Consider the following 17,141-nt stretch of genomic DNA (forward strand, 5'->3'; position numbering starts at 1 on the left):
TGTTTGTGACATTTATATAAAGCCTCAATATTTATTTCTGAATCTCATTTTCCCTTAATATTTAAAAAATCAGATCACATCCATACAGTTTTTGTGCTAATTTTCTTGCATATTTTTTAATTTAAAGATGTTAGTTTTTCAGCCAGTTACCTTGTCTAGAAAAAAAATCCCTGTGGAGGCCTTCTGCCCCCTTCTTTTTTGGACAGGTGTTACTACAGATAAATAACTCTAGCTTTCTACAACTATCTTGTGAGCAGAAATTGGGATAAAAGAACTGCTTCCAGCTACCTATCCAATGTTGTTACTACACAAAAGCTAGCTTTATAGAATCTGCAAAATTGTGTCTCTGGTTTCCGCTCATTAATTTGGTGTCTATTGTGTTTGGGTGGGAAGGGAGGAGGTTCCAGAATGATCTAGCCATACAGCTGAGCAAAGCTCATTAAAATGGATCAAAAGATTTCCACATGGTATAAATACCTGCACACGACCACCCTGGGCATCGTAGTTTGGGTCATGTATATATGCAAGTGAAAGAGTTGCAATAGAAATTGAACTTTACTGAACTGCATAAGATAAGCTTGGAAGAAAAGCAAGGCAAAACATCTCTTTATTTCTCCTTTTTGGTGGGAATGAGTTGTCAAGCCTTTCCTTCCACTGACACTTTCATCCCTTTGAATGCTGAGTCGTCTCCCACTCTGCCTCTGATAATGCACCATAGTGCTGCAGAGTGTTTACCCGTCTCCAATCATGCCACTAATGTGGTATCTACAGGTACTTTTTATTATAATAACAATTCTGTTCTTTTCTATGTTCTATTTTACTACCTCCGCATTTTTCACATGCTAAGCAAGTGCTTTAAGAAAAAAGGATATGCAGGGGAAAAAAACTTTAAAAAGCTCTTTAGGATACTGCAGACAATTTGAATGCAAGATTATCATAATTATATAACTAAAAGATTCAAGGAGAAACTAAAAATGACAATGCTACATTTGTAATTATGTATACAATGTAAATGTTTTAGAGTTTTCATTGCCACATATGCTTTCTGTTAAAATGTTACTATTGATTAATCACATTCTGCTGATTTTTTGAATGATTAACACTAATGGGTCCACTTAAAATCCAGTATAAATCTGGTTTCTTATTTTTTGTGCAAAAAATGCCACAGAAGCAATTTTATGCTGTTTTATGAAGTCGAGATGTCAAGAATGTAAACATATGCCAAGCTGCAAAGCACTCCAAGCCTGAACAATTTTCCTCATAGATCAATTTCCTTTGATTTCAGTGGCTAGTTATTTTATTTCAGTTTTGGTTGACCAAAACCATCAACTTGTTCTAAGTGCCATGAAATATTCCTTATGGTTAACTAGTATATAGCTTCATCAATGTCTCTGCATTCAAACAAATGCAAGCCACAGCAAATAGAATAGAATAGAATATTATCTTCATTTTATTTTACTATGTCAAAGACAAAATACAAGCTGAAAGCAACAATTGCTGAAATTCTGAAAGAGGAAGATGTTAATTAGGGACAAAAAACTAATAAAAAATTATCAGTATGTTTCAAAGATAGCTGTGTTGCACCATTAAAAATTCCAAAAACAGTACAAAACAAAATATCCCAAAATAGTATGCCAGCTTTCATCTAGATGTTCAATACAAACAAAAAAGCAAAATGGAAAAGGATGAGGAAAAGAAGAAGTTTCAGGGCATGAGACAGAAGCCCTTCATCAGCAAAGGCCTGTCTGCCATGGCACATAAGAGGTTTCCTGTTGACATTCTCTAAGTAGCAGACTTCTTGTGAGTATGAGTTAAAGCGACAATCTGGATCAGGCACTTCAGACTGAAATAAAATGGGAAATATTAATAATTATATAATGTTTGAAATCTTCAGGATGTATAACCAATACTTTGGGAAAGAAATATGTAAACATACTGATTTTTTTCTGGAAGAAAATACTGGTCTGTATTTACTTTTTAAAAATTATAGCCTTTATGCTATTTTCTCCTGCTAACACCAGAGGCAGTCCATGTGCAGGTCCACATTATTATATTGCATTGAATAGCTACAGTAAGAAATGTGAACTATAGCGTTGTAACATTTGGATTGTGTTTCTGTGCCACATATATAGAAAGGACTTCCACTGAAATCTACTTCAAAGCAAAAGAGTTTATGATCAGGATGCTAAAATGGAATTATTATTAAGAATAAGAATGACCATTTGTAATTATAAGTAGACTTTCATTTTCTCCTAATCCATTACTTTCTAATGGAATAAGGTTGTATCTCAAACACGTTTGAGTGAAAGTCAGATATATTTATGGCGGTGTACTATTTAGGAACAGAAAACCATATCATCAGATACACCACCAGCTAGCAGATAAGTTCATGTACATTGGGACAAAATGACAACAGGCAGGGAGATGGTATTTTACAAAGAGTTTTAAAAATGCTGGTAAAGTTCCTATGTCTCCCTTCATTTTGAATCAATTAACTAACACAAAAAAGAGGGTTTTATCCTACTGCTTTCCTCCTTGTTCAAGGGATCCATTTTTTTTTAAACTCCATGATAAAAGGTGCCCCGTTTTTGCAGTCTTTTTTTTTCAAATGTTAAATCACACCATTCTCAATGATGACCAAAATATGAGCTGAATGAATTTGGTCTGGTGGTGCTCACGCAGATGCTTCATTGCATGCTTGGAGTCCTAATGTGTTAGTGTATCATGCCACAATGTATCACTACAAAGGCTTTCTGGAGATACCTTCAGTAGTAGGGGGAAATATCAACTCCTATTAAGCACTGTCTGCTCAACTCACATTTCCACATGTCTGCAGGACTGTATACAATCTGTCACAGAATCAAGACTTTTTAGAATAAGTTTTCAAAATAAGGCAGGATGGTTAACTAACAAAACTTTCTTTCCATGAAGATCAAAGGACAGCAAAACTCATGCCATCTTAGCTGTTTTTATTTGAAGCACTGCAGAATTTGGATCTCTATGAGTAATCCATGACAAGACGTGACCAAATAACATCTCACTCACTGACAGAAAATTTTACTATGGTTGGATCCTATGATCTGCTTGTGAAGCTGACTCCTCCTACTGTAGCCCTTTGTTTCCCACAAGAAAATAAGAACTTTCCAAACCCCCAATAATAACCCTGAGCATTATATTGGCGTCTGCAGTGGAAAAGAAAAGGTGAAAACTGTCCCCCTTCTTCTTTGTGATGTGTCATTGCACCAGCAGAAATAGACTGTAGGATCCTGTTAGTTTCTTCTGCCTTCTGTTTTCCTCAAATGATTACATTAGGGATACATGAAAGTCAGTGATGAAAAACTGCAACTCTCTTTACAGATTCTGTAAAGTTTTGTATGAGTATAATGTGTCATTTTAATTTCAGAGACATATCAGGACAGGTGATAAGGTAGATTACAAGGAAAGTATATTATTTTATAGTGAACTCTAACTGCTTCCAAGACCAAATATAGAGTTCAGTGGCACCTTTAAGACCAACAAAGTTTTATTCAAGGTGTGAATTTTATTATTCAAGCCGCATGAAATGGAACTGCATCAACCTCACACCTTGAATAAAACTTTGTTGGTCTTAAAGGTGCCACTGGATTTTAATTTTGTTCTATTGCTTCAGACCAACACACCAACCTTTATGCTTCCAAGACCATTGACCTTTAAGCAGTATGGTAGACCCCAATGTATGAACTCCAGAAAATTGAAGCAACAAGTGCTGAGTTATTAATTAAATGTGAAATAGAATACTTTCAAGATTTGTATTTATTTTAAAACAAGACTGAAAGAATGAAAAACTGTAGTGGCTGGCTTGGATCTACCAAACTGTTTCCATGCATGGAAGGATTTGAACAGTGGTATGCAGGTTTCACATCTCCCCTCTCCTGCTGCAGGTCCAAATGTTCCTTGCTACTCCTGAAGATCCCCTGTCTCCCAGGAGCACTGTGTGAGGGGCATTTTGAGCTGCAACGGGGAGAGGAACAGAACATTATGAATCACAGGCAAAAACCCTTCTGTCCACAGAAACACTCTGGTGGCGCCAAGCTGCTATTCCTTTGTGTCAATTTTCCCCCCTCTTGTGTGTCATTTCTTTTACTAGTACTGTGAGAATTTAGCTGTTTGGTGATTTAACATGTATTCATATCTGGGATCCCAGAATTGTATTGTAGCTCTGAATTCTGAAGTTTCCCAAACAATGATTGTTCTGTGATCTGATCATGTTTTCCTTAAGATGTGCACATATGCATTAAATAACTCTAGGTTAAAGTAAGAATGATACATGGAACAAAGTTGATATCTCTGGCTGAATAAAATGGGATGCAACTAAGACTAACCTTTTTTAAAAATTGGCTTGACTTGTTTTTATTGCCATGTTTTATTGTTTTTTATTTATGTGTTCTACTGGCTTGACTTGTTTTATTGCATAATTTGTTTTACTGACTTGTTTTATTGACTTTGCTTTGTTGACTTGTTTAGTTGTTAGCTTCCTGGAGTACGTCTGGAGATGTCATGTACAAATTTCCTAAATAATAAATATTTTAAGCGTGAGAGAGAGAAGGGATTCAGAACTGCAACCCTAACCATTTATATACTTTCAGTTAAAAAGCACACAGTTTGCACGATCCATTTTCCCACATTTTTTTTTCAAGAGGGTTGATTGTGTATTAGAACCTTCACATGTTTGGGTGAGTGTGCATTAGCCCCTATGAACATGGGATCTTGAATGCATGGAAGTCATTGGTAGAGACGGCAGATAACAATCCCAGTTCTCTCTCCGTGCTTTTGTTAGTACACTCAACAATTATCTACTACACACATTTAGTTGGAAAAATGACTGCTCATGTCTGAAAGAGGTTTCTGTGTACATTCTGTATGTGACCATTTATGGTTTTGAGTATGGGGTTGATACAACATCGGATTGCTGTCTCCTTATGAAAATCGAAGACCTATCATATGCTGTATATTCAAGTGAAAAATAATTATAATCTACATTGTGTACTTTACTGTGGAAGCCATGTGGGGCCATCTGACATGATATATAAGAATGGGGGATGAATGGATACATTCAGAGTTCAAAATTTAAAAAAGTGTTTGTCTGATTTCTTCACTATATATCCAGATCAGACTTCTTGTGTTTCTTCTCAACCACAGATTTCTTTTGTCTTGACTGCTAAATTTGATCTGATTTAAAACCTGCATGTATAGCCATACATTTGGATTGCTGTTTTACCATATGCCTGACTATGAGAACTGGCTTTCTGGTGGCTTGACTGAGACAGATCCAAAATGTCATGATAATACCCTAACTTCTGACTGAAAGGATGCATCTTGAATTTTCTTACCAGTCTCATCTGTTTTGTTTTTGATCCCAACTCTTTAATGTTCCCACATATGCTTTGCCATGGCAACTTTGGGAGCCACTCTATCAGGTCTGCATTATTCTGTCCCTTCTTGTCATTATGGAAACCAGCAGGCTACATATGGGGTGATGGCAGGTAAGAAATTCTTTCTTAATTTTTTTTTTACAAAATGGATCTATAAGATTTTACTCTCAATCTGGAAACAAAGGACTCTTCCTAAATCACATATTTGACTTCATCTGTAGCTGACCTCAGTTCTGGAACCTATTCCAAACTTCCTTGGAACATCTATGACTCATACTAGTTGGAATTACTCTTCATTACTATGGCCAAGCCTATGTGTAGATGTGACACAATGCTAATGGTTTGACAGATACTTTATTATGGCTGTGAATATGTTACTAGCTATCAGAAAAGACTTTCAAGTCAAGGTGCAGGGCTGCCTGAGGAAACAGCAGATTCCCTCTTTAAACATGCAGACTAGAGAAAGAGGCTCTAGATGTAATATGTGAAGATCAGCCAGTGTTACCTAAAAGTCATATATATTCTACAATGTCACAAATCTACATGCTGTCAGTTTTTCAGGTTATACAGTGTTTTGTTTTCTGGGTAAAATATGTAGCCATTGAGTTTTGGGTCTGCACATATTGGCAATATTTCCAGTATGTTCAAAGCAGACCAAGTTACTCCAACTTCATATTCATGATTCCTACTTTTTCTGTCAAGCAGCTGGTTTCCACCAACCGAAGGTTTTATTTATTAGTAACATTCCACTTTTCAACCAAAGTTGTCAACTAAGGTTTTTTTTAAAGGATATTAAAATCCAAGTACAATGTTTCTGGGGGGTGGGCCTCATCTGGAGCTAAGCTAGATAGAGAGGAGTATCTAGATGTGTCCATTCTACTCCCAGCCAAGCAATGAGATTTGGAATTTATGTCAAATAGATGCAGTTGGCAATAATTTAAGTTTACATTGCAATATGATAGGATAACATTAGAGTAATACTATTTCTTTTAAAAACAAGGTCCAGAGAAAATTTCAGTTCAGCCCAGAATATGTTGCTAAACTGAGGCTATCGTACTTTGGTCATACTGTGAGAACACAAGAGTCACTGGAGAAGCTAATAATGCTAAGAAAAGTTGAAAGCAGCAGGAAAAGAGGAAGAGCCAACATGAGATGGATTGACTCTATAGAGGAAGCTATGACCCTCAGTTTGCAAGACCTGAGCAAGGCCTGAGCAACAACAGGACGTTTTGGAGGTCATTAATTCATAGAGTCACCAGAAGTTAGAAGCAACTTGACAACACCTAACACACACACACACAGAGAATATAGTCAGCCCTGACTCATTTTTTTCTTATTACCATATTTTTCTTATTGTAAGAATAGCTCTCCAGTTCCTGTACCCTAGCTGAGAGTTTTGTCCTCCATAGGGTGGCTAAAGGTTACTGTAGCTTTGGAGATATTCAGACAGAGACTTTTTGGCAATGACTAAAGGCATATCTACAACATTCATTCAATCCCGCATGGGTGGTGCTCTGTATGCCAGAGCAGACTTCTGCTTACTGATTCACAGATCTTTTTCTTTCAACTGTATCCCACCTTGAGTTCCACGTTGGAACTCAGTATCTCCAATACGGGTACAGAGTTAGACCACCTCCTTAGCTTCAGTAAGGCTGCTATATCATGTACTTTCTAACAACTCTTGGAGATCTCCTGGATGCAGGAAGCTTTCATGTATGAGACATGGCCTCTGCCTTTGGGACCTCTTTTACTGGAAATTCAATACTGGCCTAGGGCACTTCCATGCATCATAAAGTGGACCTCAATGGAACACAGCACAAACATTTTCAAGAAAAGCTTTGTAACATATTGAATTAAAATGGAAAGATGATATTTTTTGCAACCTACAGAACAAAAGGGAAAAATTGCCAGGTGATAAGTGACTGATTTTTATCATACAAAGCCCCTATGTGTTTTGATATTGAGGAGAATTAATTGCTTTGGACAGGTCTAGGTGAATTATCTGATCCCCCTGATGAAGCCTGCATGACAAAATGTGTAAAGACTTTGTATCACATATCACCTGGCAATGTTTCCTTTTATTTCTGCTGGCACATTGCTGGGTGTAGCCCCATTTTTCTTCATCCCCTTATTTGTTGCAACCATCATCAACCAGCACCGCCAATGTGAAAAGAGCACTCTTGCTAATTTTTGGGCTGCGTACTATTGAAAATGTTTGCACATTCAAAGCATGGGAAGGAATCATTGCTCTTACTCTGAACTGGATTTGAGTGCCATATAGCCAATCTGATTATGTATTTGATGTGGTAATACAAATGAGCAAGAGTCCAGTAGCACCTTAAAGACTAAAAAAAATGTGGTAGGTTGGAAGGGACCTCCAGGGGCATCTAGTCCAACCCCCTGCACAATGCAGTAAATTCACAAATACCTCCCCCCCCACCTCCAGTGATCCCTTTTCCCTGCCCAGAAGATGAGAAAAACCCTGCAGGATTCCCGGCCAAACTGGCCCAGAGGAAAATTGCTTCCTGACCCCAAAGTGGGGTCAGCATTTCCCTGGGCATGTAAGAAAGGGCCAATTATATTGTACAATATTTCACTGATGTAAACATGCATATTGGCAAAGTACTACACAAAAAAGCATCCTGATACAACTATACATAATGTCATTTCAAATTCGTTTTATTTTGATTTTTGACATTGCACACACATGAATATCAACATCAGTAAAACACTGCATCCAAATAATCTTGATTATCACACAATCATATGTAATGACACAATCACATTGCAAATGCTTTTTTGCAGTGTTTTATCAATGCACATATGCATGATGATAATGTATTGGACTAGGCATGAACAAACTGAAGCGGTGGCAAAGTGCTTGTGCCCAGTATTCTGTACAAGTTTTCTTTTAAAAAATCCTAATGCATCAGTTCCAATTTGGAATTGCCAAAATCCTTGGAGAAATTTAAATGTGCCATTTCAGAAGTATTTAGGTGCAAATCATTCCTGGTTGGTGGTTCTTATCTATTTATTTTCCAAAGAATAGATACGATCTATTTATATACATATTGATAATTATTTGTTTTAAAAACCTACTGTCATACCTTTCTCCTGGAAAGAGCTCAAGACAGCCTTGCAGTCTCTTCTTGGATGTTTGTTTGTTTGTGTCAATAGGCATCAAGCCTGCAGCTTCTGACATGTTAGCAGCTAGTCTCTCTCAAAGTCGCATTTTGCAGACCTGCACCATGCCTCATCCCAATGTCGTGAATGGAGTTGGTAGCTTACAAGGCAAGTTCACCCATTTTTGTGCAATCTTTTTTTGTGCAAAAAAAATAATAATGAAATTTTACATTTTAAAAAGTACTTCATGTGCGAAGCATGTGCCGTATGTTTTGCATTCAGTTTGGGGTCCTTTGACTATCTGCAGAACAGAGCAAGATGATGAGAGAGCTCGGGCTGTTCTTTATGCGAAGTCAGCACAGAGAAATGCCAATAAATTGATATACTTATGTTTGTGACTATTGTTAAAAAATCTTGGAAAAAATCTTCTATAAAATATAAACTTTTCAAACACTTAAAGTTTCCAGTAAAACCAAATTAAGGAAAGCAGAGCTGGTGAACACATTTAAGTTTTATTTATTTTTAAAACATTTTTATTCCGCCTTTCCACCCAAATAGGCTCCCCAAGGCATACATGAAGTGTCAGTATTTCTTACTCTGGCAATGGGTCTCCAAAGTCTCAGGCATAGAGATCTTTCACATTACTACCTGATGGTTTTAACTGGAGATGCCGGGGATTTAAACCTAGACATATGAAACAGATGGGCATACCACTTGTATTCGGAAGGATTTACTAAGTAACAAAAGTCAGAAAGAAAAAGACAAGAAGTGCAATCAAGAGAAGGTCTTGTAGAAATGAATGACACTATCCATGTTGATTTCAGTAGAACTGAGGATCTAGTTGCCAGTAAATAAATGCTCACATGAGCAGTCTACTTGCATGGGATATCAGAAGAAACATACTTGTGTGTAGTGGCTTACCAAGGGTGGGGTAGAGGTGCACTCCACCCTGGGTGCAGCTTGAGGAAGGCCCTTGAAAAAGGGCCCTTGAAGCCAGCATCATGCTGCGTTCAGCCAAAAGTGTTTCCTTTTATTTTAAAAATGCAGTTCTGGCAGCAGCCACTAGGGGCACAGGGAAATCTGAACATAACAAAAAGTACTCTAGGGTCCTTTCTGCGCTTGGATCTCGTCCCTGGTTTTATCAGAGTTCAACTCGCAACACAATACCTTGCATTTATCCTTGGTTATAACAGCATCCATTTATCCCGGGACAAGTGTGGGGCGAAACCAGGGTGACCTCAATGTAATGTGGAAACAAAAAATACCCCGAGATAATTACAGGGGGTGAACTCGAGTGTAGTTTAGAATGTAAGTCCGGGGACAGTGTTGAACCAGGATTTAAGGTCTAATGCGGAAAAGGCCTAGAATTGGCCAGACTTCCCTTTATCCAAGACTGATGCAAACTTGCTTAACTAGGGTTACCATATTTTGAAAAGCAAAAAAGAGGACACATTTCTCAAATTACTACTTTAAACAAGTGATCACTATGACAAATCTCATTTTAAATACTCTTACTATTTAAACTGTGATAATTGCTACTAACCCGGAATATTCCTAACCTTCCACCCACAAAAGAGGACATTTTCATCAGGTTTTTTTTAAAGTCCAAAAGATGATGGACACACACACAAAAAAAGAGAGGATATGTCCTCTAGAAAGAGGATATCAGGTAACCCTAGTTTATCAGATTATATACGACCAAGCCAGCACCCTGATAGCTGCCACAGTAATTGCCAGCCTTCAAGTCATTTTCTCCAATAGTCTAGCCTTTCTTTCTTTGTTTGTTTGTACCCAGCTCAGCCAGATCTTGCTAAGCAGTAGTTAGGGTGTTGCAGCAAGATTAAACAACCTTTCCATCTCATAACTTATTTCCCTCTTTTCCATACGTTTCTCATAGAATCATAGAACCACAGAGTTGGAGGGGGGCCATTATACAGGCCATCTAGTCCAACCCCCCTGCTCAATGCAGGATCAACCTAGAGCATCCCTGACAAGTGTTTGTCCAGCTGCTGCCTAAAGACTGCCAATGAGGGAGAGCTCACCACCTCCATAGGCAGCTGATTCCACTGTTGTACAACTCCTACTGTAAAAATTGCCAGCCTTCATGTCATTTCTCATTCATTTCTGTCTCCCTTCACCTAATTTTTCTGCATCCCCCCCCCTTTTATTTTCACTTCTTGGTCTCAAGACCTTCTCATTCCTATCCTGCTTGGTGACAGAATGTATTTAAGAGCAGTATAGTGGCAGACCTTTTTTTTAATATTATGAATTGAAGGCACTGGATTTGCTGGGGACTGTACATTGCACTGGTTCTGCTGGGCCTCCAATCCCCCCTCCCTTGCTTGGACTCTGATTCTGTGCTTGACATCAGCTGGCATTGTTACAGTGGCAATGAGTTTGCTGGGCACTGTTCATTGCACTAGTTCTGCTGGGCTTGCAAAAATGCCCCCCACGTTCTGTCTCTACTGCAAAGATTCTCTGGTTTGACTTTAGTCCTTTAAAACAATGGAAGATGGGGCAACTTCTTTGGGTCTTAGTGTAGCCCTGTAGATAGATAATTTTCAGGGGGGCGGCAAAGACTGGGAGCGGGGAGCTAATTATTATTTGTTTTACTTCATGATTATTAGTGAAAATAATTTTCTTGTATAGAGGAGGGGCCCTGACCTGGATAGCTCCAGCCTAGCCTGATCTCAGAAGCTAAGCAGGGCTGACATAGAGGCAGGGAATGACAAACCACCTCAGAACGCCTCTTGCATTGAAAACCCTACAGGGTTGCCATAAGTCAGCTGTGACTTTATGGGAAAAATAGAGGGGGTGTTAAAATATTATCTCCCCCAAGCGCCAAATAGGCTAGGTATGCCACTGTTTGTGTGAAACTTTTCTTGTCTTTTTTGAAAGTCATGATTTTTGGTATTCACAGAAGATTATTTGCATACATTTGCTTTTCTAGTGTTATGCTGCTCATATGAGGAGAATACTCACATGGATCTAGTGAGTATTGTTCTAGTGAGCTGGACTGATCACATACAGCTTACCTTTGGCACAATCCCAGCTGTTCTGAACACCTTTGAGTTCAATAGAGTGAACTGAGCATTATACAGTGATAAAATTTGCCTATTGGTCTTGGACAATCAATTTAGACTTTACAAAGGTCTTAAAAATAATTAAATAATTAACTGGACTTGCTTAGATAGTCCCCGAAGACCATACAATGCAGCTTTTTAAATATCTCTCTGTGTGTATGTGTGTTTTATTTAGGGTTTTTTTCCTGCTGCCTTTCTAGAAAAAGGCTGAGATAGCTTATAGTCATATTAAAGACAAACTGCAAAATCAAAATAGCGGTTAAAGTAAATAGCAACAATAAAAGCTTATACAACAAACTTAGACCAGCAATAATAAAATTCAAATGACTAATCCGTCTTAAAACAACTCCTCAAGGAACACAAAGAAAAAAATAATCAAACACAGCAAAGCTATAATAACACACTGACTATTATACAGCAATAAAATTTGCCTTTTAGTCTTGGAGAATCAATTTAATTGCAGTACATACTGAGATTACAATAAAATGGTGGTTGGACCCTTAGTATTCACCCTTTCTGTTTTTATTCTCTTCTTACATTGTTCCATTCTCACCACCATTGAGACAACAACCTGTGTTATGTATGGAGAAACCATAAATGATGTTAGATAAAAGAATCTGATTAACTGAAGTTATGCTAAATAGTATTTATCCAAATCTTTAAGATTAGGAGGACTTCATGACGGCTGAATTGCTTGCCATGGAGTTGAAATTAACATTTCAGCCTATTTCTGTCTTGATAGAAATTATTCAAGTTTACTCATATGAAAACAAGCACTAGTCTGAATAATTAGAATATTTAACTTTGTTTCCATTTTTTTACGCTCTAAATTTACCACAGCTGAGATTTTCCATGGAAGAGAGGTTGTGACTCACAAGTTCCACTGGAACAATCTGTAAAAAAATTACTACCCTAATCTCGATAAAAACAAGGGAAAGCTGGCTTTCATTTTGGTCAGAACAAATTTCCAGAATCTGTATTGTGCTGAGTAATTTACAGTAGTGGTAAAACCTCCACTCTATCCTATTTAACACAGAGGAAGGTCAGTCTAAACACATGAAACAGCCTTACATTTACTCTGACCATTGGCTTTTTGAGGTCAGTACTGTCTGCTCTGACTGGCAACAGTTCTCCAGGGCCTCCAGTCATTTCTAACCAGACATACCAAGGACTGAACCCTGGGATCTTCTGCATGCAAAGCATGTGCTTTGTCTCTAAGATGTGGCCCTACTCAATGGTAGGTCTCTGTATGGCATGTTATAAACCACAAGTTCTAAATTATAATTTGTCTAGAAAAGAACAGTCCACTATCTATGGCCCTTTTTTTTTTGATTTCTCACAGGTGGCCTTACCCCTTGTCTTTATAAATTCCCTGACCATACTCTAAGTGCCAGTTCATGTGCTCTAGGCCACAGCTTTACTCCCATGCATCCATCCATCCTTGGAGAGGACCCTTCCACTGCTGATTTTAAGCAGGAATTCCGCAAGAAAAACAAGTCAATTGATGAACCAATAGACATGGACTCTCCTGAAATCAGAGAACTGGAAAAATTTGCCAATGAGTTCAAGCTGAGAAGAATTAAGCTCGGTATGTTAATCGTCTTCCAACTTGAGAGATATATTTTTAAACCTTTATTTTGCTTATTTTACTGTACATGCCTCATATTCTACTTGACTCACTAGAGTTAAAAATATTAATAAGCCTTACTCAATCTAACAGTCTTCTAACTGAACTAAAGAAAAATGTCTGTTATGATTTAATTATAGAGTTCATACAGTCAAGACAAAATGAACTGGGACCCTGTGAAGAAAAACATATGATTTAAACGGCCATCTTAAGCCTTTTGGCTCAGAGTACAACAGAAGTCTGACAATCTCTGGCTACATTTCAGAATGTTCCTTAATTTAGGATCTTTAGATGTTACTAGTCTAGTGCCATGTTGGCAGGGAGAAAGCATTCTTCACTGGCAAAATACATGCTTTGCATTCAGGGAGTCCTGGATCCAATCCTTGGCATCATTAGCTAGAGGACCTCAGGTAATATCAGTGAGACCACCACGAGTCACAAAAAGAAAACTGAGTTAGGTGGATTAATGGTATGATTTAGTACAAGACAACTTCTTATACTGATATGTAATTATATGTGCATATCTACTTCATGGAGAGGAGTGACTCCCAGAAACAAACCACCCCCATGGCCTTCCTCCATGGAAGCTACGAGTAAATGGGTATTTGGAAGCTACAAGCAAATGGGTTGTCAGGATCATATGATTTCTTTCCCTTTCAATGCTGCACCTCCACTGGAGTGCTGACACTGGGAAAGAATTTGCAACTTTCCTTTCTGATCTTTACAGATCTAGTCACAGGAAAAGGACACCTTAATGGCTAGAGAGAATATTGTTAAAACAGGAGTAAATCTCCTGTTTGGATTGATATGGTCCATATTCTGATAGGTCCCCAAACACTACATATGTTTGTGTCACTCTAAGTGCTGCATAAACATTCTCTGAGCAATTGCTACACCAACATTCCCATAGATATTATGTTATTGGAATACCATATTACAGACTGGGAGCTGAGACCCCTGAAGTAAGCTCTTAGCTAAGATTAGATATGAACCAGGTACCTTTGGTTTAGATCTAATGCTTCATTGCACTATACTAGCTTTCTTTGGTAGGCGTGGAGCCTGATTATCCTTCAGCGAAATGTTTTAATAGATGCTGTACCTACTTTTGCAGTACTATTTTTATTGCTTGCAGTTTTACACTGAACTTGCATTTAATAGCACATCCTGCCATAGAAAGCATTCAGATGTAATGCCAAGCCATGATTTGTCACCCCAGGGAACTCTTTGGTTTGTGCACTGCCTCCTCCTTTCCCTGTTCCCCTTACTCAAGACCAACTAATTGAAGATCTTCATTCTCATGGCAAATCACAGTTTGCAAACCATAAACTATACATGGGTCATGTTCTATTTGACGGGTTTGCATCCCATGGAAGATTTCCACAGGTGGAAAGGGAAAGATTTTTACTAGTTCTCCCCTCCTGCTTCAGACCTCCAACTCCCCTAAGTTATTCCTGGGGATTCCTCCAACAGCAGCATTGCAGGGGGCATTTTAGGCAGCAATGGGAAATGAAAAGCATGCTGTGTGAGTGAAAATTCCTTCTGTCCACAGAAATTCTTTGCTGGATTCATCACATCAGTTTGCTCTCTCCCTATAACCCAGGACTGGATTAAATAGGGTTTAGAGTCCTGGTTGATGAGGAAAAGAACAACCTGTAGTTCTGATAAGAGCTGTCCTTGAGAAAGAGCAGTTTGTGTCAGACCTCTCTTGGCCCCACCCACCTCACAGGGTGTCTGTTGTGGGGAGGGGAAGGGAAAGAAGTCTGTAAGCCGCTCTGAGACTCCTTTGGGTAGTGAAGGGCGGGGTATAAATCCAATCTCTTCTTCTTCTCTTTTTTGTGGTTTCGAAGTAAAAATATACTGTGGTTTGTGCACAGATGTGTAAATCTTTCATTATATTATCACATGGAAGAAGAGTAAGAGGAGCGAACAGAAGGGATGAAGGCCAAAGTTTTCCCAAGCTTTTCCCATCCTTGCTTTTGCACCAAGGATTTTCCAGATTTCAGCCACTTTGACTTTTTCATGTTTCCACATGGTGTCATATTCTGTTCATGCACAGACCATTAACAGCTCATTTCTTCAACAACAAAACTCTGCTTTATTTTAAACCTTTTAATCATGTTTTTTCCAAGGCAAGGTGCCATCAGCACAAGCCATTTCTTGGGTCTGAAAGGGCAAGAGCTCATTTGCAGGAGCTTTGTGAGGAGCTAGCCAGTTGCAATAATTTGGATAACAAATGAGCAAATTTGATCACTGAGTAAAGAAGTAAGAATATGAATCATTTCTTTCCTGTGCCTTTGGCTATCAGTGGTTAAAAATAGAACCAGATTAGTAATATGAAATGAAAAGAAGAGCTTCAAACTCTTTGGTTTGAGCAAAAACCAGTGGAAATGTGTCTTAGACATAAGCAAGGCCATCACTTCCTTGGTATGAGTTTGTAGTTTTGTCTTCTTTTGGCAGGTTATACACAAACAAATGTTGGAGAAGCTCTGGCTGCTGTGCATGGCTCTGAATTCAGCCAAACAACTATTTGTCGCTTTGAAAACTTGCAGCTAAGCTTCAAGAATGCTTGCAAACTAAAATCGATCCTGACAAAGTGGCTGGAGGAAGCCGAACAAGTAGGAGGTACAGCAAAATTCCAGTCAATCTTTTACAGGAAGTTTGTAGTTGACATGTATATAGATTACCATGGAGCAGTAGAGACTTGTGACAAGTACATGAGCATCAGAAATGTCTCCATGCAGCAACTCTCCCTGCAATGTAAACTCTTCATAGACATAATGCTTACAGTAGTGGTACTTCTACAGGGGCACTTTGGGACCATATAAATATTACCACAGGTTCCGTCTGGCTGCTATCCTGTGGAGAGATTATTTGTGAAATTCATCATCCCACTACAGATGCTGTGCATATTGTAATGGTTCACCCAAGCTCATCTAGGAAGCTGTGTGGCAGTCACTTAGATCCTCATCTAGCATTCTAACCATTACAAAGCCCAGATTATTATACTACTCCGTTATATACTACTCCGTTGTGGAAATAAATACAACGAGATCTAGAAAGAGGCTCTGGGAGAGTGCCTCGGCCTTGGGCACTCAGTGTCAATTTGCTGTGGCGACCTCAGCAGGGTATGACACCAAGTCCACCATTTTCTCCAGAGGAACTGATCTCTGCTACCTGAAGAACAGTTGTAATTTTGAGTGATCTCCAGCTCTCACCTGGAGATTGGCAACAATGGTTCCCCATGATGGAATGGCTGGTTTGGAGGGTGGAGTCTATGGCATTGTACCTGTCTGAGGTCCCACCCTTCCTGAAACCTCACCCTCTCCAGGCACCATCCCTCAAATCTCCAGGAATTTCCCAGCTTGACTTGGCAACCCTATCTCCTTCCTAGCCAATTATCAACCTACCTTTATTTCCCACTCACTCTTCAGCTTTCCACCCCCCCTCCCCTGCAGCCTCTACCGTGCTCTGAAGCCCTGACTGCTACGTCATATTGGCTGTCATACAGGGGCCATCTCAGCAGGATATAAGGACACAGAGTCCACCATTTTCTCCAGGGGAACTGATCTCTGCCATCTGGAAAACAGTTGTAATTCTGAGTGATCTTCAGCCCTCACTTGGAGATTGGCAACAATGGTTTCTCCCAACAGGCACTAAGGGTACCTCAGAACACATTTTACCTCAGAACAGCAACAGCAAACTGTTTAGAATGTTAGAGGCAAAGGCCTCTAATGACCTCTGTGCTCTGAAGCAAAGGCCAATCAGGCCACATATGCAAATAACATCTGCTATGGGGGGGAGAGGAACAGCAAACTGTTTAGAATGTTGGAGTCAAGACTCAGGAAATGCAGCCAGTGGATAGGGACAGGTTCTGAGTGACTGATCACAGAGCCAAAG

At 38.9% G+C, this 17,141-nt stretch overlaps 1 protein-coding gene across 1 annotated transcript in view; it reads left to right on the forward strand.

Moving 5' to 3' along the window:
• Window positions 1–629: 629 nt before the first annotated feature.
• The window catches only part of POU1F1 (POU class 1 homeobox 1), a 22,634-nt gene continuing 6,122 nt past the window's right edge, over window positions 630–17,141 (forward strand). Inside the window, exons 1-4 of the mRNA XM_015407696.1 lie at window positions 630–771; window positions 5,445–5,522; window positions 12,960–13,205; window positions 15,702–15,866. Coding sequence (XP_015263182.1) covers window positions 630–771; window positions 5,445–5,522; window positions 12,960–13,205; window positions 15,702–15,866 — 631 coding nt within the window. The remainder of the gene's footprint in view (window positions 772–5,444; window positions 5,523–12,959; window positions 13,206–15,701; window positions 15,867–17,141) is intronic.

Source organism: Gekko japonicus, unplaced genomic scaffold (assembly GCF_001447785.1).
Source record: "Gekko japonicus isolate JY-2015 unplaced genomic scaffold, Gekko_japonicus_V1.1 scaffold1709, whole genome shotgun sequence".
In the NCBI taxonomy this organism is placed as follows: Eukaryota; Metazoa; Chordata; class Lepidosauria; order Squamata; family Gekkonidae; genus Gekko; species Gekko japonicus.